Source organism: Nicotiana tomentosiformis, chromosome 2 (assembly GCF_000390325.3).
Source record: "Nicotiana tomentosiformis chromosome 2, ASM39032v3, whole genome shotgun sequence".
NCBI classification, from domain to species: domain Eukaryota; kingdom Viridiplantae; phylum Streptophyta; class Magnoliopsida; order Solanales; family Solanaceae; genus Nicotiana; species Nicotiana tomentosiformis.
In genome coordinates, this window is record NC_090813.1 from 2,387,004 (window position 1) to 2,413,931 (window position 26,928).

Sequence of the window (26,928 nt, forward strand, 5' to 3'; positions counted from 1 at the left end):
CCAACAGTAAACAAGTATGACCTTTAAAACCCCAGTAGCAAGTCCTTCCAGATGCCTAAACCCAAGAACCCTAACGCGGACAACTTTCCCTTCCTTGAAGCTTTTCTCCAGCTTCTTCACTTCCTTATCAGCAACGTCAGATACCTGCAAAACTTGCCAATTTTTTACTGAAACTGAAAGTTGAGTTCAAAGGCATAAATATTAAGGCCCAAAAACAATGGAATCCAAGAATATCCTTACATTGACATATGCCGGAGTTGGAACTGGGGAAGAGGGAATTTCCAGCAAAAGGCCCAAACCCCTATCAATCCTGATCACTTTTGATTGATCAAAAATATCCCCAGCCTTGATAAGCTGCACAACAGAAAAATCAGTTTAATTTAACGATATTAAATGATTAATATAAACATGGAGTTGATACAGGGAAAGCAAGGATGCATGCATACTTAGTTCGCGACACAGTAGAAGCACTGTAGCCGAAATTGAGTGTTTTCAATAGGACTAACTAAATAGATAGATAAAGTTTGCTACCATAAAAACTTGCATGTCATCAGCTCATAAATTAAAATAACAGAAAACCGTGTTTTACTGAGAATTCCTCTAATTTGTAGATATTAGAAGGTTACTTGCTGGTTTTGAACTGTGCTTCACTGTATGCGGGTGGCAACCTCATAGTTTCCATCTTAAACACCAAAAGTAAAATTGTACTTTGCTTCATCAAGGAAGAACCTTGAAAAGTGCACAGCTCAGTGCTTACGACATACGACAAGAGTAGATATACTTCCTCTTTATTTGACAGGTAGGGCTATAAGCAGCCAATAGAAGCAGCATTCCATCAGCTTTCCCATTTAAGCATTTTGAAGGGCAAGACCAGGTATGCAATATGTATGTGCTGGATCAAACCAAAAGTGTACTGAAAGCAAGTATAGAAAAATGAGGCCCAACAATTAGAGGTAAGACTGACATCTCTGAAGGAAATGGAACAGACCCAACCACAACTATCTTACAAATAACATTTGAATCGGGCCTATAACATCCACAGTAGAGAATCAAACGCCTTAGCAAGATTCATCCATAGAACAAGCGATGATTTCTCCTGCAACCATCCTGAAAGATGCAAAAGGTCCAGAGGTCTGTGTCTTCATTATAGCCCTAATGTCCTCAAAGTAATCTAATCTTTAAGATTGACTAAACAATCTTTTCTCTCCAACAGCTCTATCTTAGGGCCATATTCTCTTCCTATAATCCAAAATCTTATTTGTCCTCATTCCAAGTTTCATCTAAGCAAAGGCACTTCTATGATCAAAGAAGTGAAAGCCATGTACAATAAAATGAACAGCTTTATTAGAAAATTCTCCATATGCAAACAATAAACCTGCAACTTGCAATATTTTAGAACTGATAGAGAAGGATACTTAGGATCTTATGAACTTACTGCAGGAGGAGCCTTGTTGTGAACCAGGTGAGAATTCAATGTCAAACCAACAGCTCTAGTTGAGGGATCAATAAATAGTATCCGAGCATTAACCTACACCAAGTAAATAAAGTGCTAGTTGAAATTAAAGAAGAGAGAATTATCTAACTGGAAAAAAGTAAAAGATAGCAAGAAAACTCAATACACAAAAGTCCCTAAATATTCAAATACACTATCCAGGATAAACGTATTTGGCAACTCATTAATTTTCTTTTTAGAGAAAGAAAGAACAATATTAGTTAAAGGGAAGAAGAGCACAAAGAGGGATGGGCGTCTATCATTATAGAGCTTAAACATAAAGTTCTACAATCTCGCTGAAGATCGGTCAAGTGTATATCATGAAAGGCTGATTGCCATCAGCGTCACACCATATGGAGGACCAGAAAACCCCTGTATCCTGTATAGTGTTGTAGAAGATCTGACCAAATAACCACAGTACACAGTGAACATCTCGATTATCTTGCCATTTTTTTATGTGACTAAAACCTCAATATCAACCGTTAAAACTCACTAATTGTAATCAAGAACAAATATGGGCTGCAACACAATGGTTGGGATGCTAAAATACGAGTTAACACCATTGTTTAAGCCCCTGACATTAATTTCAGGTATATGCTTCGTTCTTTTTTTGATAACCGAGAAAACACCACGAGCCAATGGTGCACGGTTCGAAACTTGGTGGATAATGAGCCCACCCTTCTACCCTTCTCCACTTTAACACTATGCTCTTTTTCTGTCCGAACCTCTGATGTGCACCTAACCAACACATCACGAGTTGCATTTCCACTAGACCAAATCACTGGGGGCAGGTATATGCTTCCTTCTTTTCTCTTGTTCATGATAAAATGATTTTGCACTCAATTCTGGGAGGATAATTGGATGGGAATTACTCCTTTATCTACTAAATTCCCTCATTAGGTAACTTTTATTCTTCAGAGGGAGGCAATTTTGTGTGGAGGTTCCATATTTTTGCGTTTTAGATGATAAAGAGGTAGGCAATCTAATTGTTTTACTTAAAACACCATCTGATTTCAACATTCCCTTGATCTGATACAAGGGTGTAGGAGGTGGATACATGAGGAATTTGCTGAAGTAAAAACCATTACTTAGTGCAATCCCAAACCTACTCTCCTTTTTCTTTGGAATCTAAACTGAAAATCTAATACTCCTCTAAAATGAAGGCATCTGCATGATTCTTGTTTTTAAATAGACTGAACAACAACAACAACGACCCAGTAAAATCCCACAAAGTGGGGTCTGGGGAGGGTAGTGTGTACGCAGACCTTACCCCTACCCGATGGGGCAGAGAGGCCGTTTCCGATAGACCCTCGGCTCATGAAGACGGGAATAAAACAAGAAGAGACAATTCATCAGTAACGTCGGCATAACCATAGAAATAGTAACAGAATGCATAAAAACGAAAAAATAGATGACATGCAATAACAGTAACCAGTAATTAAGGCCATAATCACCTTTCCTACATCGTAAGTTTGCCTACAACTTGTGGAAGAGGCTATTCTGAATAACTGGTGAAAGTTTCTAGCTCCAGCATCAATTTACAATTTCCAACCTAAATTTGTGGCCTCGTGGTGTATTTGGCTTGAGAGAACTGCTAGGATTTTCATGACAAATATCTACCACAGTATTTGGTCTGGGATAAAGTGATTACCTTACCCCCTCTGTGGATAGAGGGCAATGGTTAATGTAAACTTAACTGATATACAACACACTGGGTAACCCGGTCTTCTTAAATTCTAGAATAACTCATGTTTGCCACTTCTAGTTTGAGAGGACTTCAGGTCCTCTATATTGAACCCATAAAATCTTCTTTACTTTATAAAGGAAAAGAACTCGGTGTTCGATAATGGAGCAGCAAAAGTATCCCCAAACAATCTAAACCATACAAAAGCACAAATGGAAAAACAAATGAGAATGACTCTTCCTTCTAAAAAAACAAATGAAAATGACTTTCACTGCTCTTACTACACATTGTGCTACAATCACAGCTTATGAATATGTAAAGTCTTTTTAATGGTGGCAAATCACTGATGTTAAGCCTCTCAGGTAGCAAGCACCAAGTAAATACCTTGATTTGCATAGCCATGCAAGAACACATGAGAATGACTTTGCAATGCTCTTCCTACACATTATGCAACAATCTTCCTACACATTATGCAACAATGACAGCTTATGGATTTGTAAGGTCATCTTGACATTAGCAAAATTGCAAACCGCAGGTATTAAGAACCTCATGTGCTAGGAACCAAGTAAATGCCTTGATTTTCAATGGTTATTTAGTTTGTATTTTAGAAAGGACAAGCTCATTCTTTTAAAAGGAAGAGAATATATTGGTGTAGCAAGTCTTTCATTCATGATCCGCAATGATTACTTAGACCAACTTGCATAAATTTATATGACATGCTCATTTGAAGCATTCTTCCAAAATCCTTTCCAACTTCGCTCCTTTTTTTTGTTTGATAAAGTAAGTGATTTCAATAGATGGCATCAAGAAGATGCAAGAAGTACATGATTTGGCATTTGAGCTTACAAAAAATATTCCGGCTCCTATACATAATTGGCTAAGCCAGAGCTAAGGAACTAATGAAATCCAAAAGATGATCAATAGTGTTGATAGGGTACAGTCTAGACCAACAAAACAAATTGGCAATACACATAGCCTTTAAAGAACCAACTTCGCTCCTTAAAACAGACGAGTGAGAAGTTATTACCTTTTTATTTTGAGGATAATCAATCTTCCAACTGGAAGAGGGGAAAGTTTGCTGCAGATTGAACATATCAGCCTGTAGCAGCACAAAGTAAAAATGAATAGATGGAAACAATGAAACTAGAGATGCAAAACTCTGGTGAACAGGACTGAAATACAGTAAACTTACTGTTCCTGTAAAGTAAGTGAGGAATGATAACATAATTCCATTTTCAAGTATTGAACGCACACTAGCATTAACCATCATGCCTGGAACGAGAAGATCAATTGAGATACCCTTAAGATCCTTGGTCTGTACAGAAGTAAAAAATGTGTATGTTATACATGAATGCAACTTGAGGCAAAAAGGACAAGACAATGAAAAGGAACACAGTGCAAAAGTTAACAGCAATCCATTCAGTAGAATAAACTCAAAAAACATACCACACATTTTGAGACCACATCAGGATCCGAACTCAAATAAACTACTTTACGTGTTCTATCAATACTTTTAACAACCCCTTGTACCAGCTGCCCGCTTCTAATCTTAACTTCCACATTTGCTGTAAAAAGGATATAAGCAGATAAGAAATTAGGTTCAATATCAAAAAGCAGATAAGGAGTTTGGTATAATATAAAACAGTGCCTTTCACGAAAAATTGATAATAATGCCTCAGGAACAAGCCAGCAGCAAGAAATCTTTTATAAGGCGAACAATGAATAAATTAAATTTATCATGCAGAACACATTCTATTTGTGTTTCCAATATGACCTAATGATATTGAAAAATAAGAAAATATGCAAAATAAAGTTAACTGAGATTCAGACAGCAATTTCTCTAGTAGCAAACTCGTGCCAAAGAAGTTTTTCTCACGAACAGACTGATGTACCAATTTGGTATCTGAAAGAGAAAAAGGAATACTGCACTGGAAGAACTCGGAAAAAGAGAAGTAATCAAAAGTAATATCAAGGAAATGCAGCAAGATTATTGCTGAAAATGGTCCAGCACTTTCAGCAGATTACAATACTTTCTTATCTTCAAAACTGAATACCTATACCACCTGCTTTATGTCGTCGACCTGACCCACTAGAATAACTTCAGACTTCTTAAGATTTCTCCTCAGACTTGAAACTTGCTTGAAATCACAAAAGAGTACCTTTCAGGTGATGTAGTTTATCCTACTTAGCATCACATAGCACAAGTGTATCGTTTGCATAAGAAAGATAATAAACTTGTATACTATTTCACCTTCCAATGTAAGCTGAGAAACCTATCACACAGCACAATTTCTGATTCCATACATCATCTTGCTGAACATTTACAAGCTCAGTATGAATAACATTGAAGATAACGGGTCCCCTTGTCATAACACGTGAACATTCGAAAAATAAGGCATAAAGAAGCCCTTCAAAGGTTGAAATTCACTACACTAACATGGGAAACACATTACCCTTCATAAGGTGGACGTAAGGTCTGCGTACACATTACCCTCCCTAGACCCCACTTGTGGGACTCCACTGGGTTTTTTTTTTATAGGTAACTGAGAGAATTTTATTGATGTAAAGAGGGGGCCAACTTTAAGAAAAAGTTGGATAGGAGTACATCTAAAAGATAACTTTACAGAGAGGATAAAGAACTAAGAAACTCAGCCAACGCCTCCGGCTCAAACATTTGACGAGGATTCCACTGGGTTTGTTGTTGTAATATGGCAAACAACTTGGGATTGCCAAAAGAGGATACATGCATATCTCAGAATGAAAGGAAACATTGATCAAAATATGACATCCTCAAAATACAAATACATCAAATTTATTTTAGTTATAGGAAAAGGGAAATAGTGCCTGAAACTGAAAGACGAAAGTTGACTTTTCTGCATTTGAGGTTGGTGAGCAAGATAGTAGGGGAACAAACATTTTTCCCGGAGAAAAAGCATTCTGTTGAATAGCATGAATCATCTCACTAAAAGTTTAAACTCTCAAAGATGACACTTTTATTTGTTTAATTGTGAAACGTGCACCTGGATCTAATATTTTTCTTGGAAAAGCACATGAAAATATTCACTGATTAATAAGGCTCGTATAAAGACATTTCTCTGCCCTAATCCCTTGTTAAATTGTGTGAACTTCTCTAAATAAAAATTAACTCTTAAAAAAGGAGGCGCTTATTAATTTTTTTTAGGTTTGCATTGTCAATCATCTATATTAAGTTCTTTCCGCAGGATATTAGAAGGAAGTTGGGTTCTCCCTACACTCAACTTTCTTTTTCCCTTCAAGCAAATACATGAAAGAAAATGTATATCCTTTTGCTTTTTGCACCATTATCAGGATCACAATTTCAAGAAACAGCAGCCAAGCACCAGATAAACACGGCACAAAAGAGCCACAAAAATAAACTTAGCCCTTCCTAGCTTTATGTGGTTTAATAAATCAAGGTAGTTGAGGGATCTACATATAGATATATAGATCCAATTGTTTTCTATATGAAGCTTCTAGGTACAGCTACTATTGTTGTTAAATCAGACGAAGAATCAAAAGGGAGTACTTGAGCAGACATGAAGCTTACCTGATTGATTATCTTTCGGCATAAATCCGGAGAAGGAAGGCAGCCCGAAATGAAGTATATAGCCATGGTCTTCCATGCTTTTCACATATGCACTAAGAATCTGTACATAGCATAAGATAAGCCGCATGTTCAGTAAAAATACACAATATCAGGTAAAGGAATGTGAATATATCATTTAAGGGAAAAAAAGTTAGCAATATACTCCCAGAAAAGATGGAAAAATCACTTATAATAAGAGAAAGGCTTCTCGTTCTTCTACAAAGTGACATCCCAATATACAAAAAAAGTGTAAGCGGGTAAAAAATGCTCTCAGGCACATCTAACAAGGCTAGAAAAGATCACTTCTTTTCCGGCAGTATCTAATCAGTTCCGCCGTCCTTTTCAGAGTTTTACTATTAATCATTCATCAGTGATTAATCTTAAAACTTCTTTTATTTCATTATGGGGGAAAATAGGATTTATTTTGCAGCAGGTTTTAAATCTTATGATATTACACGACTCAAGTCAAGGGCAGAAACATGGTTCGATTGGGTGGAAATGAGCCATAATCTGATGCATAGAACAACTTTCAACTGGAAAACAATGGAGTGGCTATGCTTTGTTCTTCAGGAGGCTTCAAGAGATGTTGGCACACATGTAAGGAAATGGAAATTAAAGGAGCAGTACTCGATCTTTTTCAGTTCCAGGAAGAACAACAAGTTTGGAAGATTTATTAGCATTGTATCAATCCAAGGTGACAAAAGATCAGTAACTATTATTCCTGAAGTAACATTTCATGTGGGATCGAATGATATTGCATTAAAGATTAGAAGATTCATCAATGCAGACAGAGGACCATTTATTACAAGTGGCCCCCGAAAGGTAGATTCCAAATTTTCTTATACACAATATGTCAAAACCAGTAAATGGCAGACGAAGGAGTCTAATGAAGCACGCATTAGTAGAGAATCATGTTCTGATGTAAATTCTCTACGTCTTTGGTATACTTTGTGTACACGGGAGTTCTCTCCCTTTTGATTAATACAATTTACCTTATCAAAAAAAAATGAAGCATGCATTACAAAAGGCCCCAAAAATAGAATTTTGATTTCTGGTGGTGTTCTAAATGCTGATGAAGGTCTGTTGGGTAGATGTGTTGTTGGTAGCTTCGAGGAAGGCCTTGTAGAGAAACCAACTATTGCTGATATCCGGAGGTGGTCGGTGAGCTCCTGGAAAAGTGTTTTTGGAATTGATGGATATGAGATCGGTGGATCAAGGTTCTTGTTCCAGTTCCCTAACAAACACATGGCGGAACACATTCTTCAAGGGGAATGGAGGTGGAAACGGGCAAAAATTTCTCTGGAATGGTGGTCTCCAACCTCTGGGTGCTGCTCCTCCTTGCAAACAAGAGGTTCGACATGGATTAAAGCCATGGGTCTTCCATTGCACTTTTGGACTGAGAAAATTTTCAAAGCTATCGGTGACCACTGTGGAGGTTGGATGGAAACAGAGGAAGAAACATCTCTGAAAAATCATCTTAAATGGGCAAGAATCAAAATCAAAGGTGATGGTATTAGTGCTCCGACGGAGATAAAAATAGCAGATAAAGGCTTTGAGTTTACCATTCCAATTTGGTGTGAATCTACGACCAAGGTGGTTGTAGAAAAAGAAGAAGAAATGGGGGTGGCTTTTAACCAACAGGCAATACAGCCCTACTCTGTCGAAGAAAACAGTTGTAATATAGGAAGGGATGGGCATGTGGGTACATAAAAACAGTGCCCAATTCAAATTACAAAAGTGACCTAGGGAATGGAGTAAGTGGCTATGATAATAGGGCCACAGATCTGATGGTTTCGGGGCTTGCACCGGCCCAACATATCAGAGGGAATAAAAAAGAAAAGGAACAGGGAAACTTATTGGGCTCATTTTTATTTAATGAGGCCCAATTGTCATCATCAGTCCAAAATATTTTACCACCCTCACATAAAGTGCAAGGAAACTCTGCGGGCTCGTTTTTATTTAACGAGGCCCAATTGCTATCATCAGTCCAAAACATTATGTCCTCAAATAATTTGGACCCATTATTTGTGGGCAAATACTTTTGGTCCTTCACGAAGCTCTACAATAGATGTGAACAAAGGAGGAATCTCTCCTTCCCAATTTTAAGCTACAAAGCAGATTGTAATCCACGAAGACGCTGAAGACTATGAAGATGCCATGACCAACATTGACGGTGAGGGTACACAATTTGACACTGGCGGAGATAGAGATGACATGCAGATAATCGATCCCATGGAGACTTGCTTCGAGAACAATCGTATTAGCGCCTTCGCAGCCTGCCTTTCCATTCTTCGAGTGCAGTTCCTTCTTGAGCCTTTTCTTTTTTACTCCTACCGAAGCAAGCCTCTCGAGTGCTGAACTTTGGTCAGTTGAAGAAGCACAACCTCTTGAAATTCAAGAGCAAGAATAGGAGATAGATGGGGAGATGGATGCATCTTTATGGGTCCATCAAAATGTAATGAAACTAAGCAAGCAATTTGGAATTAACTTCCAAGGATGTGAAAAGGACGCTCTGGCACTATTCACGACAGATGCAGGCAATTTAAAAGACAAGAAGAGAACACCATTCCAATGGAAACACCCAAGAGAAAAGACAATAATGAATTGAAAGGTCTGGTCATTAATATGAAATTTAAAAGCACTGATGCTAGGAATAGGGGGAAAGAAATTCCAATTGTGGATCAATGAATATCAAGATTATATCTTGGAATGTGACGGGATTGAATCGTAGAGCTAAGATGGGGGTGGTTGGCAGCTTGATCACCGAATGGAAAGCTGATGTTTATTGCTTTCAGGACAGAGGGAGATATAGAGGAGATGGTTAAACAATTATGGGGTAACAGGGGAATGAAGTATGAGCAATTGGAGGACAGTGGTACTAGAGGGCGTATTATAATGTTGTGGGACAGTAAAGTTTGGAAGTAGGAGGTGATAGCTACCGGGTCTTACTCTTTGACATGTAGGTTTGAGTCATTACCCCAAGATTTCAACTGGCACATGACTGGAGTTTATGCTCCAAATTATGTTAACGAAAGACAAGAAGTGTGGTGGGAGATTGGGGCTGCTAGGGGTCTATTTATTGGAACTTGGGTGATTGCTGTGGATTTCAATATAATAATATTTCCTTCTGAAAAAGGAATTGCACTGGAGTTACTAGAACAATGACAGAATTTTCAGATTTCATTTAAGACATGGAGTTGGTTGATCTTCAGTAGGAGGAGCAGACAGGAGTGACAGATTCCTCATATCAGTGGAATGGAATGATTGCTTCAGAAACATCAAGCAGGAAATTCTCCCCAGAGTGTGTTCAGATCATACCCCTTTAATTTTACAATGTGGTAACTAGGAGCAAACAAAATCCTACTTCAAGTTTGAGAATTGGTGGCTGGAAACTGAAGGGTTCAAAATGATAGAGTTCAAAATTGGTGGACATCACTTGAAATAGAAGGAAGACCAGATTATATTCTTGCTTGTAAACTCAAAGCTCTCAAAGGAAAACTAAAAGAGTAGTAATAGTAATTTTGGTAATCTAGAGAGGGAGAAAAATCATATTCTTAATAAAATCATTGTACGGGATATTATTCAGCAACAAAGGAACCTTAATCAAGAGGAGAAGGCCAGGAAAGCAAGACTCTTCATGGAATTTGAAGAATATGCCAGAAGGGAAGAAATTGCATAGAGGCAAAGATCTAGAGCACTTTGGCTCAAACAGGGAGATAAGAATACCAAGTTCTTTCAAAGAGTTGCAAATGCACACAAGAGAAGCAATAACATTGATAAGTTGGTAGTGGAAGGGAGACCATTGAGGAACCAGAAGCCATTAAAAAAAATAGTTGACTTTTATCTGAAATTGTACTCTGAAACTGAGGTCCGGAGACCTACCTGCAGTATGACTAATTGCCCCACTATTTCTGTAGAAGAACAACAAGCGATGCAAAGCCTTTTTTAAGAGGAAGAGGTCCTACGATGCCTTAAATTATGTGCAGCAGACAAAGCCCTTGGGCCAGATGGATACACTATGGGTTTTTTCATCAAATGCTGGGAGGTGATCAAGTCTGACATTATGGCAACTGCTCAAAATTTTCATTCGCGTGAAATTTTTGAGAAAAGTTTTAATGCCACGTACGTGACTCTGATTCCTAAAAAGACTGGAGCATAGGAGCTAAGAGATTTCAGGTCTATTAGCTTAATAGGAAGCATATAAAAGTTGATCTCTAAAATTCTCACGAAAAGGCTCAAGAAAGTGATGCACAAACTAGTTGATTAACACCAAATGGCTTTCATAAAAGGAAGACAAATTACGAATGTTGTATTGATTGCTAATGAATGCATACATTCCAGGATTAAGGAAAAAGATCTAGGAAAGATGTGCAAGCTAGACATTGAGAAAGCATATGACCATGTCAATTGGGATTTCCTCCTAGGAATTCTGCATAAGATGGGTTTTTGGAAAAAAGTGGATCAGTTGGATGAAATTTTGTATAAGTACGGTTAGATTCTCTATTTTGATCAATGGTTCCCCATAAGGTTTCTTCCCCTCACAAAGGGGTCTGAGACAAGTTGATCCCTTGTCACCATTTCTCTTCATAATAGCAATGGAAGGGTTGAACAACATGTTGAAGACTGCACATAACAATGGGTGGATTAAGGGCTTCAATATTGCAAGTAGTCAAGTTGAGAGATTGGAAATTACTCACCTTCAATATGTGGATGAGAGGAAAGTCAAGTAAAATATATTAGGATTCTCCTTATCCTCTTTGAAGCTATTTCTGGACTTCATATTAATTGGAGGAAAAGTCAGATTTATCTTGTTAATGAGGTGCCTAACATACAGATCCTGACAATCTGGGAGGGGAAGTTGCTTCTTCTCCTACTATTTATTTGGGGATGCCATTGGGAGCAAAAAGCAAATTCAAAGAAATATGGAATGGAGTTCTGAAAAGATGTGAGAAAAAGTTAGCCAGATGGAAAGCACAATACATTTCTTTGGGAGGTAGACTAGTTCTTATTAAATTTGTGTTAGACGCTCTCCCAACCTACATGATGTCCCTATTCTTTTTACCTGCAAGTGTAGAAAGGAGAATGGAAGTCATGAGAAGGAATTTCCGATGGCATGGAAATAAAGAGAAGAAAGGATTTCACTTAGTTAAATGGAAAAGGTTGACCATTAGTAAACAAGAAGGGGGTTTGGGAATCAGAAATCTGAGAAGGCAAAACAAATGTCTATTAATGAAGCTGTTGTGGAGGTTTACAAGGGAAGAGCAAACACTATGGGAAAGGGTGATAAGAGCGAAGTATGGAAAAGAAGGCTTCTGGATGACTAGGAAAGTGAAGAATCCTTAGGGAACGAGTTTATGGAGATCAATTAGGAACTTGTGGCCAAGTCTTTCATCCAAACTGAATTTTAATTTGAGGGATGGAAGGAAAATATTATTCTGGGAGGATAACTGGCTGGAATAGGATGCTTGAAGGTTTTATTCCCTGACATTTTTACATTGAATCAACAACAAAGAGCTACAGTAAAGGATGTACGGGGGATTCGGGGATGGAACTTAACATTCAGAAGACTATTTCAAGATTGGGAACTGCCTAGAATTGCAGAATTCTATAACACCTTGGATCAAGGTAGAGGATTGCAAGAGGGGAAGACACTCTTTCAAGGAAGAAGCACATCAGTGGAAGTTATACAGTAAGTTCAGCCTATAAAGATTTGAATCAGGTGTCTCAAAACAGTTTATGGTCTTCGAAACACATATGGAAAGTTAAAATACCATACAAAGTGGCATGTTTTACTTGGTTGGTGGCTAAATAAGTAGTACTTACTCAGGAAAATCTTAGGAAAAGAGGATTGCCAATTTATTCTAGATGTTATTTATGTGGACAAGATGCAGAGACAATTGGCCATTTATTTCTACATTGTAGAGTGACCAGACAGTTGTGAGAATTGTTCATCAATCTACGGGGCATTAGGTTGACAATGCCAAGAAGAACCTTTGAACTTTTGGAAAGTTGGAATATAGGGGGAATTCTACCTCTAACAAAGACAGATGGAAAATTATCCCAGCAGCTATTTGGTGGACAGTGTGGAAGGAGAGGAATGCAAGATGCTTTGAAGATACAAGCAGCCCTACGCAGAAGATTAAGATGAATTGCCTTCTTTTTTTAGTTATTGGTGTAAATTAGAATATATTGATGACCATGATTCAATCATAGAAGTCTTAGGCTCCTTGTGAGAAGAACAAGGATGTTACGCTTTTGGTTTTTGCCTAAGTTCTCCATGTTGTACATTTTGGCTCCCAGAACAATTTTTGTGTTGATGATTTAATTAGTATAATAGATATGTTACCTTTTCAAAAAAAACAATTAATAGATCAGTTCCAAAAGGTGATCAGAAACCAAAATTTAGATAATGTACGTATTTCTTATAGTAGAGCCTAGAGGGAAAGGAACAAAGTTAGGGAACTACAAAGAAAGGAAGCACAGGGCATGCGCAAGAGCTGAGAACATCCGCTCAGACTTGCTTGCTTCAGCACACATAAGATTCCTTTGTGTATAGATTATTTGGTTCAGTCACCTAAAATACCTTAGCTACCTTAAAAAGACCAGGATCAAAATTAACTCGCCCTATTAAGGAAAGGGGGCAGCATCTTTCTCATCATTTTACATTGTTAATTGGTTTGCACAAGTTTAAGCTCGTGACTTATTAGGCTTTCTTTCCTACTATTGTGTGTTCCTTTTCTCCTTGCTTCTGCTTAATGTCTCCAATTTTCAGTCCCAAAACTCAGGAAAAGCATTGAAGTCTTGCCCTTTAGATCTTGTATTTTAGCTTTCCCAAACACCTTTTTTCGGTCCCGTGTATTTTGTCTCTTCATCGTAATCAAAATCTAAATCATAATATCATTTCCTGATGATGAAAAGTCACACCATTTCGTGAAACAACCTTCACCGTGAATGATTTGATATGATAATTTCCTCTATCCATTTATTGTCGCTTCACCTTTTTGGTGTGCACAAATTGCTTTATCATTACTTTTTACTAAAGTTTCAACCATTGTCCAAATTATAGAGCAACTAAGTTAACATTCAAAAACCTACATCTCTATAACTTTCAACATCACTCCTATTTTTATAACTGTAATGACCAGGCCAGCTTGCGCGCACCTCGAATAATTCTACATGTACTTGCTACCTACCTTCCACCAGTAAAGATATGAGTAACTTTGTCCACTAAGTCTTGGATAGACCGGAAGAAATCACCTAGTGTTTTTACCTTCAGTTTACATTCAAGAACCTCATTGACACATTAAACAAATAAAGGATTGGGGCCAATAACATTCCACCAAAAAGTGAAATAAGAGCAACTTGGTGCAAAAGCAGCATGCGCTTAAGGAGGGTCCTGGAAGGGCCGCACCTAAGGAGATATTATATAGGCAGCCTATCCTGACGCAAGCGTCAGTGGCTGATTCCACGGCTCGAACCCGTAACCTATAAGCCACACTGGGAAAACTTTACCCCTTCTACCCAAAGTAAACTTGGTTAAATTGCATAGTCGACTATTCACATTCAATTGTTTTATGCAATCATATCTATCCCTCTAGTTGCTAACTCAAGAGACTGCATGAGATTTTTCCCAGTTGCTTGACTTTATTTGTCAGGTTTGTAGTCCAGAATTACTTCTCTTTTGATCAAATTGTATGACAATGAGCCCATCAGTTCATGACCTGTAACTTCCCAGGTTTTACAGAAGTCTTGATTCAAAACTTGAAATCAATCGAAACTTCGGCACATCGGACCTTCTGTTGAAAACAACTTTGTTTCTACCTTTCTAAATTTACTCTGATTAGGTTTTGTCTGTTGCTCTATTGCATGCTCCATTTTCTGTTTTCTGGTTCGCATTGCGAAAATACTTGGGATTCAAAAGATAGCTTGTTTACTTACGACATCACCTTTCAAGTATTCCCCCATCATCTGGTTGCTAATTGAAGAGATTCCACAAGATTTTTCCCAATTGCTTGACTTTATTTATAAGGTCTGTAGTCCAGGATTACTTCTCTTTTGATCAAATCGTACTATTTGGGCCGACCAGTTCATAGCCTGTAACTTCCCAGGTTCTTTTACGGCTATAATTCTTGATCCAAAACTTGAAATGAATCAAAACTGTGGCACGTCGTACTTTCTGTTGAAACAACTTTGTTTCTACCTTTTAATAAAATTAGGTTGTCTGCTGCTAACTATTGCCTGCACCATTTTCTGTTTTCTGGTTCAACTGCGAAAATACTTGGGATTCGCACTGAAAGCTTGTTTCCTTCTGGCATCCCCTTTCAAATATCCCTCAATAATCCGCCTAAGACAACTTTTTACCTGCATACTCTACTTCAACTACACGGAAAAGTTTTGTAAGAACTTTACTCTCCCCCATCATAACACCTCTTGCATTCATAACGTCCCATTTCCATAACAGCTTCTTCCAATTCTCAACTCCCCCCAAATACTCTAACACCCATTAGATTTCCTTTTCTTGTGAAAGAATGTCAAGACATAGCACCACACACATCCTCACAGAGGATTAGAGAAACCTATCTAGCATGTAAAACTCCTTTAATTCAGACGTCTATCAACTGTTCATTCTTTTAATCAAATTATGTTCATTCCTAACAATTCACCCTTGATATCATTGCTCGACCCTCTGAATCAATAGCAAATCTGTTTTAGGAAGAGAACTTTTAAAGTAAAGCAGCATGTCTATCTTGACTTCAGTTTGGTACATGGTGTTTGAAAACTATATTGTGTTAACCATTGAAAGTGACAATAGTATTCACCAAAATATGTAATAGTGGAGATGCAGTTTAGAAGATAAGGGTTTAGGATAGGTAGAAAACATTATATATGGACCGTCAATTAGACCCCATAGAAGGATAAAACTGGAATGTATGCTGTATGCACCATCAATCTTGCTAGAGAATGGCATGATAGATGAAGATATAGCACATAACATCATAATAGGACACAAAAGAGTGTGACAGGCTTGCTATGCAATAGGAAATAACCAAAATGAAAGAAGATTCTATAGAATTGTGGTGACAACACAATAGTTTACGGGAGTGAATGTTGCCCTTTAGCATATCCAAAGATGAGGGTCCACGAAATGTGATTATATATGCACCATCGATCTTGCTAGAGAATGACATGATAGATGAAGATATAGCACATAACATTATAATAGGATGGCTAACACGAAAGAGTGTGATAGGCTTGCTATGCAATAGGAAATAACCAAAATAAAAGAAAATTCTAATAGAATTGTGGTGACACCACTCTATATGGGAGCGAATGTTGACCCTTAGCATATCCAAAAGATCAGGATCCATGAAATATGAATGTCAAAATGGATGTGTGATCATACAATCTTGGACAAGATTAGAAATGTTCACATCCAACAAGAGGTACAAGTACCACACAAAGGATATAGGATAAAATAAGATAAAGTCCCCTTTGGTGGTTAGCCCATGTCCTACATACACCTCCACATGCACCTGTCTTTAGGTGCGACATTATGAAGATTGAAGGTGTTATAATGAGATGAGGAAGATCCAAAATCATATGGACAAAAATTGTCTCACACCTATCATTTATTGGCATCAATGCGTACTTAGCCAAGTACAAAACACAATGGAAGCAACGGATCCATAAAACTACTATCAATTAATTGGAATTTTTTTTATAACCGTGGTATCCGGACCAGCTTGTGCACACCTCGACTAATTCCAATGGATACCTGCCACCTCCCACCAGCAACAGGTACCATGTGACTCTATCCACCAAGGCTTAGACAGATTGGAAAGAAATTCACCTAGTGGTTTGCCTCCATTGGGATTTGAACCTGAGACCTCATGGTTCTCACCCACTTCATTGACCACTAGGCCACACCCTTGGGTGCTACTATCAATTAGTTGGAATTAAGGTTTACTTATCATTGTTTGGTTATTTAAAAAAGGTTTACTTATTGTTGTTACACATACAATAGGTCCAATGTCACCATGAGTATTTATGGTTTCGAATAAACTTGTATACCAATGTAGAGTTCAGAGTGAGATCTAAAGAAGCTCTAACATTAGAGAGCCCAAAATTCGCCTTAGAACACAAATTATTTACGAGCAAAGAAAATTCTGAATTTGTTTGGCCCAAATAAAGCGGAATAGATACAGAGGATTCATATTACCAAATCTTTTTGTAATTCAGACTTACTTGATTGATTGATAAGTGTACGTTCACTTGGATTTCTGAGTTATCTTTTCAATAAGGTGGATTTATGAGTTATCCTACTGTAAATATATTTCTTATTGTTCTAACCAGTAACAGAATCTGAAATATTCCTTAAGGTGGATTTATGCCTCAAAATCTGAAATGCAAATCAGACTGCCGTATAATTTCTAATTTTCCCTTTTTTGTTTTTGGTAAGTACTTTCTAGCTTTCTCCTTGACAAAGCAAAAGGCAGGACAATGACAATATTCTCTTGGGGAAATAATGAAGCCGTCATTTTTATTTTTATTTTTTGACCAAAAGATAAATATTAAAACATCATCTTGTAACAACATCCTTACTAGGCTACAGCACGATAAAAATTAAATCAAAATGGTGGTAACTAAAAGATAATTAACATACCATTCCTTCTTGAATAACGTCAAGAGTTAAACTCTTGTGCAATAAAGCGAGACGCAAAGAAAGCCAAATTTTTCTCTTCCCCGCTTCTTTCTTATCGTCATCCAAATGCAAGACGATGCAAGAAACAAGCTGACCGACGTGATATACAATAGAAAGAAGATTGGTGTTCATCTCCGACTGTGAAGGAAAATTTGAGCCATTAGAAGAATAAAATAACACAACAATCACTAAGAACAGGCAATATCTTCAACAATTACTTTTATTAGAGGAGAGATGATAAACTATATAGAGATTTAAGGAACCTAGCATTGAATTTACCTTTATTAGAATTCTTTGACTCTAGCTATACTTCCATTAAACAAGTATTTTCCCAATATTTTGATAAAGTAATAAACATTATTAATAGAAAGGGAAAACTTCTCATATAAGATGTATATAAAATAAAGTGTTCTCTACATACAATATTTCAGCAATTATTTGTTTGTGTAATTGTGTGTGTTACCTCAAAAATTAAACAACTAAATGAACAAATTGTGCCAATAATAAGATCTCTTTGGTGAAAAGAAAAACCTAGAAGGATTATATCTTTAATAAGTCAAAAAGGTTTCAGACAGAGACTAAATCTAATTTATGCCCTGCTAAAGAGAAGTCATACTTGGATGATATATCATCATCTTATGATAGGAAAGAACAACCATTTTTTTCCTCCAGCATAGCGAAGTAAATCATAAACATAAAAATAATCCCCTCAAATCCAAGTATGTGGTGTACATCTGTAAAAGCTTCCACTTCAAAGGTTGACATTGCTTTTCTTAACTAATGGGGTTACATATGAAAATCTCCCCTCATTATTCGATTTGTGGTATATGCCTCTAAGATTTTACTAACAAATTCTTCTAGGTCATGGAAAGTAAAAAGAGTTGAGCTTTTCTTATGAGGAAAAAGAGTTGAGCTTTTTCTCCAAAACATCAAATTGTGTACCCAAAAATTACCTCATGGATGTAAAATACTTCGAATAATTTACAGCTCATTGTTTAACCATCTTTGACCTTAAACAAGATAACCGTTCTATTCTAAAAATGTTTTGCATAGTAATATCCAGGAACTCAAGTTCAAGTAAAAAGATCATTTTAACCTTGCCCAGTTGGTTTTCATATAAATGTTAACTACTCCATACCTCTCATAATGGTTCTCAGGATATTGGCTAAAGATTAAAAAGATATGAATCCATTAAAAGACTGACCAAAGCTCTCGTGAATACAACATATTTCAGATATGCTATAGCTCAATGTTTATCCGTATTTGAGTAAACAAGAAGACCTTTCTCTAATGGAGATGCTTTGCATAGTATTATCTGGGAACTTAATTCAAGTAATAAGATCATTTTAACTTTGACATGTTAAATTACGTGAAATAGTAATCACCCCACAACTTCTCAAGATGCTTCTCAAGAAATTGACTATGAACTCAAAGGATATGAATCCATTGAAAGACTGACCAAATGTCTCATTAAGGACTTAAGGGAGTGGTACATCAGAATTTTCTTGAGATGCAATAAACATATATCGTCTTCAGTAAGCCTCGAGAGACCATGAAACATAAGGAATCAAAAACATTTCCTATTAATTTAACCAAAAAGTAGGGTGGGAAAAAACCTAAACCAATTAATGATTTTATACCTTCTAGTGCATTTCTTCAATAAAAACAAATATGCCTCAATGCCAAGCAAGTTCGCTAAGTGAACTAACCATGCCGCTCCATTTAAATCAACACTAATTCAATAGTTGAAGATTCAAATATCCTACCACTAGAAACTCTCTAGTGAGCCTCGAGAGACCATGAAACATAAGGAATCAAAAACATTTCTTATTAATTTAACCAAAAAGTAGGGTGGGAGAAAACTTAAACCAATTAATGATTTTATACCTTCTAGTGCATTTCTTCAATAAAAACAAATATGCCTCAATGCCAAGCAAGTTCGCTAAGTGAACTAACCATGCTGCTCCATTTAAATCAACACTAATTCAATAATTGAAGATTCAAATATCCTACCACTAGAAACTCTCTATGTATTCTGTTGGCATACTAATCTCTAACAAGACTAGAAGGCTCCTCGTTAACTAAACCTTAACCATAGCTAATTGATACCTCCTATGTGAATCTTTTCTTTCACTTTGCCCTATTTTGTGCTAACTCTGCATGGGTTCTAAGAAATTTGTAGGTGTTTGAGACAACTTCTTTACATGAGATTTTAGGCCTACCGTCCTTTTAACACCTCCAATCACCACGGATTCACACCTATACACCGCCACGTCTAGAGGACGATATAGGACATGACTAAACCATCTCGTGATCTCTCATTTTTATCCTCTATGCAGACTACTTGTTTCTGGTGCATTTCTTCAAATGAGACAATATTCCCAAACCATGAGATGATGTTTCAACACTAATTTGGCTTTGTTGACCAAAATGCAACCACGAACTCACAGTAATTTTTGCTAGAAAGAATGATATTAATGCTCCTGCCGAGTAATTGGCATAACTTTACACCACTGGTCCTCGAAGATTTCTCAATTGCAAAAAAGGGTGCAAAGAAATGTGAAATGACACGGGGAAGCCTTCTGGAGAAAAAAAAAAGACAATTTGGGAAATAAAATTTCAAAAAAATATAAGCTGAGGATAAAACAAAAATAAAAAGTCATCAAGGATAAACTAAAATCCTCAAATGCAAATGTGAGAAAGCTAAAGAGTCTGTCAAGCAGGAAAGAACATTTTGGGTATGCAGATTTTTTTATTAACTAGGACTTAATATCATGTATGTTCTTAAGTTTATCCACTCCTGAATATTTGAGTTCGCCTATTTTCTTCCTTGTTTTTCGTTGACAGTAGAGGAAAAAGAAGCATTTTGAATTCTTATTTGGAATTTCAATGTTACACACATGCACAATAATCACATAGACTCGGGATTTTTAAATTTATGTTGAAACTATGTCCATAAGTATAATTCTGAGCCAGGGATGTGAATAAAAGTCAAAATAATGGAACCGCTGCAAAGATAAATAAAAAAATCAGCACTATTCAAATGGGGCTTAAAAAAACATTATTTACTTAGAAAGAATTCAAGTAATATAAAGAGCCTTAATTGGATATGTCTAATTCAGTAGCAATTGAATTTTAAGGGCATTTAGTCAATAAGTTTAAACTAGTGTGGGAACATCACTTTTTGGTTGGTTACAGTACCACACCTTCTTGTATCCTCCCATTTAATAGATAAATTGAAGAAATTGATACACCACACACTACATAATAGTTTAAATTCCTTCCAGCTTGCCTAACAATGAAAACTCCTGCCTAGAATAAGCTCTGGACCAAAAGTTATTCTTCTTAAATTTTCATTAATAAAGGGACTTCAGGAACAGAACCTATACTTAGGATTCAGAAAATAAGTTGTCAGAAGATTCAGTACCAGTTTTGCTCCATCCTCCACAAAAGGAGGAACTGCTTCAGATGCTCGAACCAACCCCCGCAAGCCTCCCGGGAGACTGACAACGATATCTTTCTCATTTACTTCAGAAACCACTCCCCAGAGCTTCATTCCAGGAGATATATTCTGAATGCATAAGAAAGCAAAGCAGTTATATGCTTACTGCCAGTTCGCATAACTGTTAGGACAACCACACAGCATAAAACTTGGAACACAGGTAGACATGATGAATTATATATGTAGTCACTAAAAATGAACTTGTAAACTGCTCAGTGTTGTCACAGGCTCATTTAAAGCGCGCTTAAACACTGAAGCTAGGAGAAGCTCGGGGATGGCGCTACGCCTCGCGTAAGTTACACTTCAGCCTAAGGCAAGGCACCAAGACATGCACATCATTGCCCATGAGTTTTGTCGTAAATCAAGCAACAATAAACAACACACATAATCGGAAAAAAAGGGTGCTAGCTGTAAAAGAAAACATTATGAATGAATTTGTTACTTTGTTCTTGAATGATATATATATATATATATATATATCCTCTCCATTGCGTCTTTTTTTAACTAAAGCCCACACTTTAAATGCGCTTTGCACTTAAAGCCCCAACAGACCTAGATAGAGCTTTTCGCCTTTGACAACACTGAAACTGCCTAAACAACAAAATGGTTCTAAAGTCCACGACGTCGTATAAGGCACATGTAATTGTGAAAGCAAAACGTTTCACAAACATTTTTCTATCAAGTAAATAAATTTTCATTGACGAAAAGGCCCCAAAAAAAAGAAGCGGTCGTATATAAAAATAGGGAAAAATGCTTCCAGAAGCGATTGAAACCACGATCCCAAGGTTTTCACAGACATGTGAGCAAGTTGTTAAGTACACTCTTTTTTAGAGAGAGAGAGAGAGAGACTGATTTCAAGCTAAAGTAAGTAAATTTTATTAATGAAAGTACGAAGAAGGTACTGCACACCACAAAATTACAGGAACGGTATGGTTCCCTATCTCCGCTCCGCTAGAAAGCTACTATATTAACGGAGCATGTTTGACTTTATGAAGAGATACACCCCTCCACATACAAGCATGGTTAAATGAAATGCCCTACATCTACTGCACTCAGATATGTAGGGACGGGAGTGATATGTGGAACATGACACCAAACTGCATTAGAGAAACTGCTAGAGAGGTGCTAGGGTTTATTATCCAAAGAAATGGGGAGATTGATGGGAATGTTACACATTGCATCAGAGCAGGGTGGGTGAAATGAAAACTCGCATCATATGTGTTATGTGATAAGAACGTGCACCTAAACTTAAAGGTAATTTCTACAAAGTGGTTGTTAGACCGACTATGCTGCATGGGACAGAGTGTTGGCCAGTCAAGAACTCCCATGTCTAGAAGATGAGAGTAGCAGAAATGAGGATGTTGAGATGGATATGCGGGCATACCAAAATGGATAAGATTAAGAATAAAGAAATTCGGGCCTTGGTAGGAGTGGCTCCGATGGAGGACAAGATCCGAGAAGCGAGGCTTAAATGGTTTGGGCATGTGAAAAGGAGAAGCGCAGATGCCCATTGAAGAGGTGCGAGAGGTTGGACCGGGTGGGTTTGAAGAGAGGCAGGGGCAGGCCAAAGAACTAGTGGGGAGAGATGATTAGGCAAGATATGGCATTGATTCAGCTTATCGAGGACATGACCCTTGATAAGGAAAATGTGGAGGTCGAGAATCAAGGTAGAAGTCTAGTAGGTAGTGGAGAGTGTTTCTTTTATATACCAGTAGTACTAGTGTTAGTCTGGTGTTATATTATTGTTAGATTTCCAGTTTTACGTGTTGTCCTCTTTGCTTCGTTTTCTTGTTACCTTGTTGTTGTTAATGCTTGTGCTACTGCTTTATTTTCATCTTGCCTTGAGCCAAGAGTCTATTGGAAATAGACCCTCTACCTTCCAGGTAGGAAGGTTTGCGTACACACTACCCTCCCCAAACCCCACTTGTGGGATTATACTGGATTTGTTGTTGTTGTTTCTACTGCACTCGTATCTAAATCTATAAACACAAACGATAAAAGCAAGTGCCTGAGTACTAGCCAGAAAATGAAGACATTAGAAAGAAAAAAAAAAGGAAAAAAGCCCGAGAGAAAAGTCAAAACGCATTGAACAAGGTTAAAATGGAGGTAAGTAATGCATAAGGTGCTAACTATCAAAAAGAAAAAATCATATGGTGTGCAAGAAAATCAGCAACAATTTTTCTTTTTGATAATCGTGGTGTCCAGGCCAACTTGCGCGCACCTCAACTAATTCCACGGGTACCTGCTACCTCACACCAGTACAGGTATCGAGTAACTCGAGAAAATCTACGACAATTGAGTTAATTTCCTTTTTTGTTCCCTTTTTTTTGGACAATAGGTGGTAATAAGTGTTGGCAGTTCCGTTGTCATTTTATAAATACGGAAATACCCAAAGACTCAACTGCACTAACCAATTCAAGAACTTTTACAATGGTATTATCAGCAAAGCACATATATTTCAAAAAATGACTTCTAAATCAGATTCAAATGGATGAAACAACTCTACCTTAATCATAATATTATGACAACTTTTTTTATAAGGAAAACATTGTGATATCTTAGCATGTACCCTGTTGTTTTACCGTTTTACGTTTGAAAAGTTATCTTTCCGTCCTATTATGCAAGCAGTTACTCGATTTTCACTTCCACAACCTTAATATCATACTTCATGCACTTGAATTTTCAACAGACATATCCAATTACCAAGTCCAAATATACCTTAAAGGTCTCATTAACATTTATACTCTTTTGACATATTTCAACAGGATGGCCAGTGACAAAATCATTCTTAGAAAGGGATACAAAATACAGAGAAACTACTTATAATTGTAAATTTCCCTAATGTTCAAGCAACACATATAGCAAACGTCTATGATCAGTCTGAATCCTCTACAATTCCAGGAAAATTTAGTTAAGAAATTCCAGGCAGGCCATACCTTTAAAGTGACCCTGTTAGCAAACCTCGGCAATTTCCCATTGATGCCACCGCCAAAAAGCGAACCTAAGTCATCTTCTGTTGATTGATTACTCCGTTGCACCGTGTTTTGCTTCTTCCCCTTCTTCTTCAACAATCTCTCTTCAGCCTCAAACTCTGCATCCACCTCAGCTCGAACTTCATCCAATTCCTCTCTACTCAAAGAACTTCCCCCACCTACAAAATTCATACGGACAAACCGGTCCATATGTTCGAGAAACCAAATTAAATATATCATACATTTTTTCGTTCAACAAACCAATACGACCAAGAAAATTAAATAAACTAGCTCTTTCCAAAGAAAAAATCTTTAGACAAATTAATTAATGTCACTAGACATGCACAGCTAGGGAAATGCCCACTACATTTTTTTTCTCACAAGCAGTTATATGATCGAGAAACTCAAACAAACTTTCATAAAAGCTTATGTGTTGACCAGACCCAATAGCAATATTCCAATAGAAATACCCACAATATTCATGACCCATTTTTTCATTAAATGCAATGAATACACAAATAGTAAACTGAACAAATTTGCTTCCTTCTACAAAAAAAATGGTGATTGGGCAGAAGAAGTACCTCTAGGGAAGTCAGGAACGTCGTCTTCAAGCTGAAGGGGCATGGTTGAAACATCGCCTTTGCCTTTGGCCTTGAATGGTTTTTTAGATGGATTTTGAACATTCCTAGAAACGGGTTTAGAAAACTTTTTGCTTTGGGATTTCTTTGAAGGAGGTGCCATTTTTCTAGTACGCTTTTTCCTCAATTCAGAGAAATAATATCAAGTTGTCCGAGAAAAGAAGAGAAGCAGAGACTGACGGAGGGTTTAGAAGGGTTTAAATTTGCCGCTGGGTCATGTGGGCTGGTAGAGATTGTTGTTTGCTATGTATTGGGCTTTTTTCAATTTGCTGTGAAGTGCATAAATAAAGGGAATCTTTACAAAAATATCTCAATTAAGTCTAATCATACATTTACCAAAATTAACCAAACACATATAAAAATTAAAAACCTAAATAAATAAGATTCTTTCTCTTCAAGAATCACACACAAAAATCTCATTCCATATTTTTTAGCGTGATCGACAACATTAGATGCAAGACGAAAAGGAAATTTCATGGATGAGATAGCAAACAAGGTGATGAAATACAACAAAATATAAATACAAGATTTCAAAAATCTAAGCAAAAAATGACCTTTTTCAATGTTTATGATTGAAATTCATTGAAAATATGTAGATTAGTCAATATACAATTTTTGAGGAAGATTGGAGGTGATTTGGACTGATTTGGTATTAAAATTTGTAGTTTAAATCGAATTCAAAAACTTCTTCTACGACACATGTATCACACATACAAGTTTACATGGATATACATGTGATACATATTTGATGTAAATATAGTATATATGTGATACACAAATGATACACAGTGCGATACGCATATCATTTTTTCATGTTACATCTTCTATTTCGAAATTTCAGTTCAAATCACCTCAAAACTCTGTCAAATCATCCCAAAACTTATATTCAAACTCCTTAAGATGTATCCAATATATTCTAATAACACTCACTCGAAAAAAACAAAAAATTAACCTTTTTGCTGCAAATAGCTAATTGGCTAATATTGGTAATATTTTATGAATTGACCAATTTTTGTAATAAACTACTTATAAGTGGACATATGTCGCGTCCTTAGTCTTTGACTAAGTACACGTGCGTCACTTGACAACTCGCTCACGATTTTGCACAACTTGCTCACGTTCTTGCTATGCCAAGTCAACCTTACTACTCTAAAGATCGATAAGCGAATGTTAGAACACAAGAGAATTTCCAAAGGAACCTTTTATATTAGAGAGAACTTGATTGTTTTGCTTAATGAGCTACAAATTAATAACCACTATTTATATACTAGTTTCATAGAGGCTAGTGAGTAAATAATTATTATTACACAAGGCCCTTATTATTACAAGTAAGTTTATTCTCTAGAATATTCTAAATAGCTAGAATCTTCAATGGCTTTCCTAGCAATTTCATAGGGCTCTAAGGTCTTTCATGAGAAATCTCCATATTTCTCTAGAACCTTCCCACATGTGCTAGTCCATTTCATATGTAAGCTTGCATATGGCAAAAATATATGACAAATGGCACCTACGTGGCATGATGATGTGGTGGGTCATGACACTCTCCCCCACCCAATTTTGTGTCACCCTCGGCACAAAGCATCGACACATACGCGCGCACCTTACCTTGGCATCGCTGAGATCTTTGTCCATTAGCCATGATGCCCTATGGGGCAGTTCGCCTTCCCATATCACAAAGTACTCGTCGTCTTTCTTTTTGCCCCATTTGTACTTTGGACGGCTAGCAATGATGGCCTCGATCCTCCGCCCATTGGATGCCTCTCCTTGCTCTTGGCCCGAATCTCCCCATGACCCAACCAAATCTAGCAGCTTCTCAAGCATCGGGTCCATGCTTTCACTCCCTATTTGACTGCCCTCTGTGATCCCAGCCTTGCTAGCAAACTTGTCCCCTCTGCTTGGTGCATCGTCTAGGTTGGATAGCATGACATCACTTTGTAACTTGCCATCCTCTTCAACTATGTCCGCCCAACTTTTCTTGCTACCACCATGATCCATTTGCATGGGGCCAAGATAGGATTTGGAATCCTCTAGTTTCGGCTTAAATTCCGAGCGCATCCGCCAATGCAGGCGGTCCCTCCTGTGCCTAAACAAAGTTTTCGATCATTGCTGCAAGCTTCCCCTATTCTGGGCATTCACTTGTGCGATGTGATCCTTTACAGAAGTAGCACTATCCCTTAGGCACGTACTCGCTACTTTTTTTGGCCCCTTGTCGTTGCTCTTGGACCCTTGTCCGTTATGGGGTGGCCTCTTGTCATTGCCCGTGTATACCTTGGTTATTCCTTTCTTGTTGTCCTTGTCATGATCTCCCCCACCTCTCTCGGCGTTGCCTTCTTT

At 37.2% G+C, this 26,928-nt stretch overlaps 1 protein-coding gene across 2 annotated transcripts in view; it reads right to left on the minus strand.

Moving 5' to 3' along the window:
• Window positions 1-24,799, minus strand: part of LOC104114975 (rRNA biogenesis protein RRP5) — a 53,384-nt gene extending 28,585 nt beyond the window's left edge. Inside the window, exons 1-11 of one of the 2 annotated variants that reach the window (XM_070194904.1) lie at window positions 24,538-24,799; window positions 23,921-24,135; window positions 20,910-21,053; window positions 17,444-17,620; window positions 6,742-6,841; window positions 4,623-4,741; window positions 4,369-4,491; window positions 4,204-4,275; window positions 1,436-1,528; window positions 241-354; window positions 22-144 (exon numbers count right to left, since the gene is read on the minus strand). In XM_070194904.1, the coding sequence (XP_070051005.1) occupies window positions 22-144; window positions 241-354; window positions 1,436-1,528; window positions 4,204-4,275; window positions 4,369-4,491; window positions 4,623-4,741; window positions 6,742-6,841; window positions 17,444-17,620; window positions 20,910-21,053; window positions 23,921-24,135; window positions 24,538-24,697 (1,440 nt within the window). In that variant the 5' untranslated portion in view covers window positions 24,698-24,799. The remainder of the gene's footprint in view (window positions 1-21; window positions 145-240; window positions 355-1,435; window positions 1,529-4,203; window positions 4,276-4,368; window positions 4,492-4,622; window positions 4,742-6,741; window positions 6,842-17,443; window positions 17,621-20,909; window positions 21,054-23,920; window positions 24,136-24,537) is intronic. The other variant, XM_070194905.1, reaches the window with a different exon arrangement.
• Window positions 24,800-26,928: the final 2,129 nt, after the last annotated feature.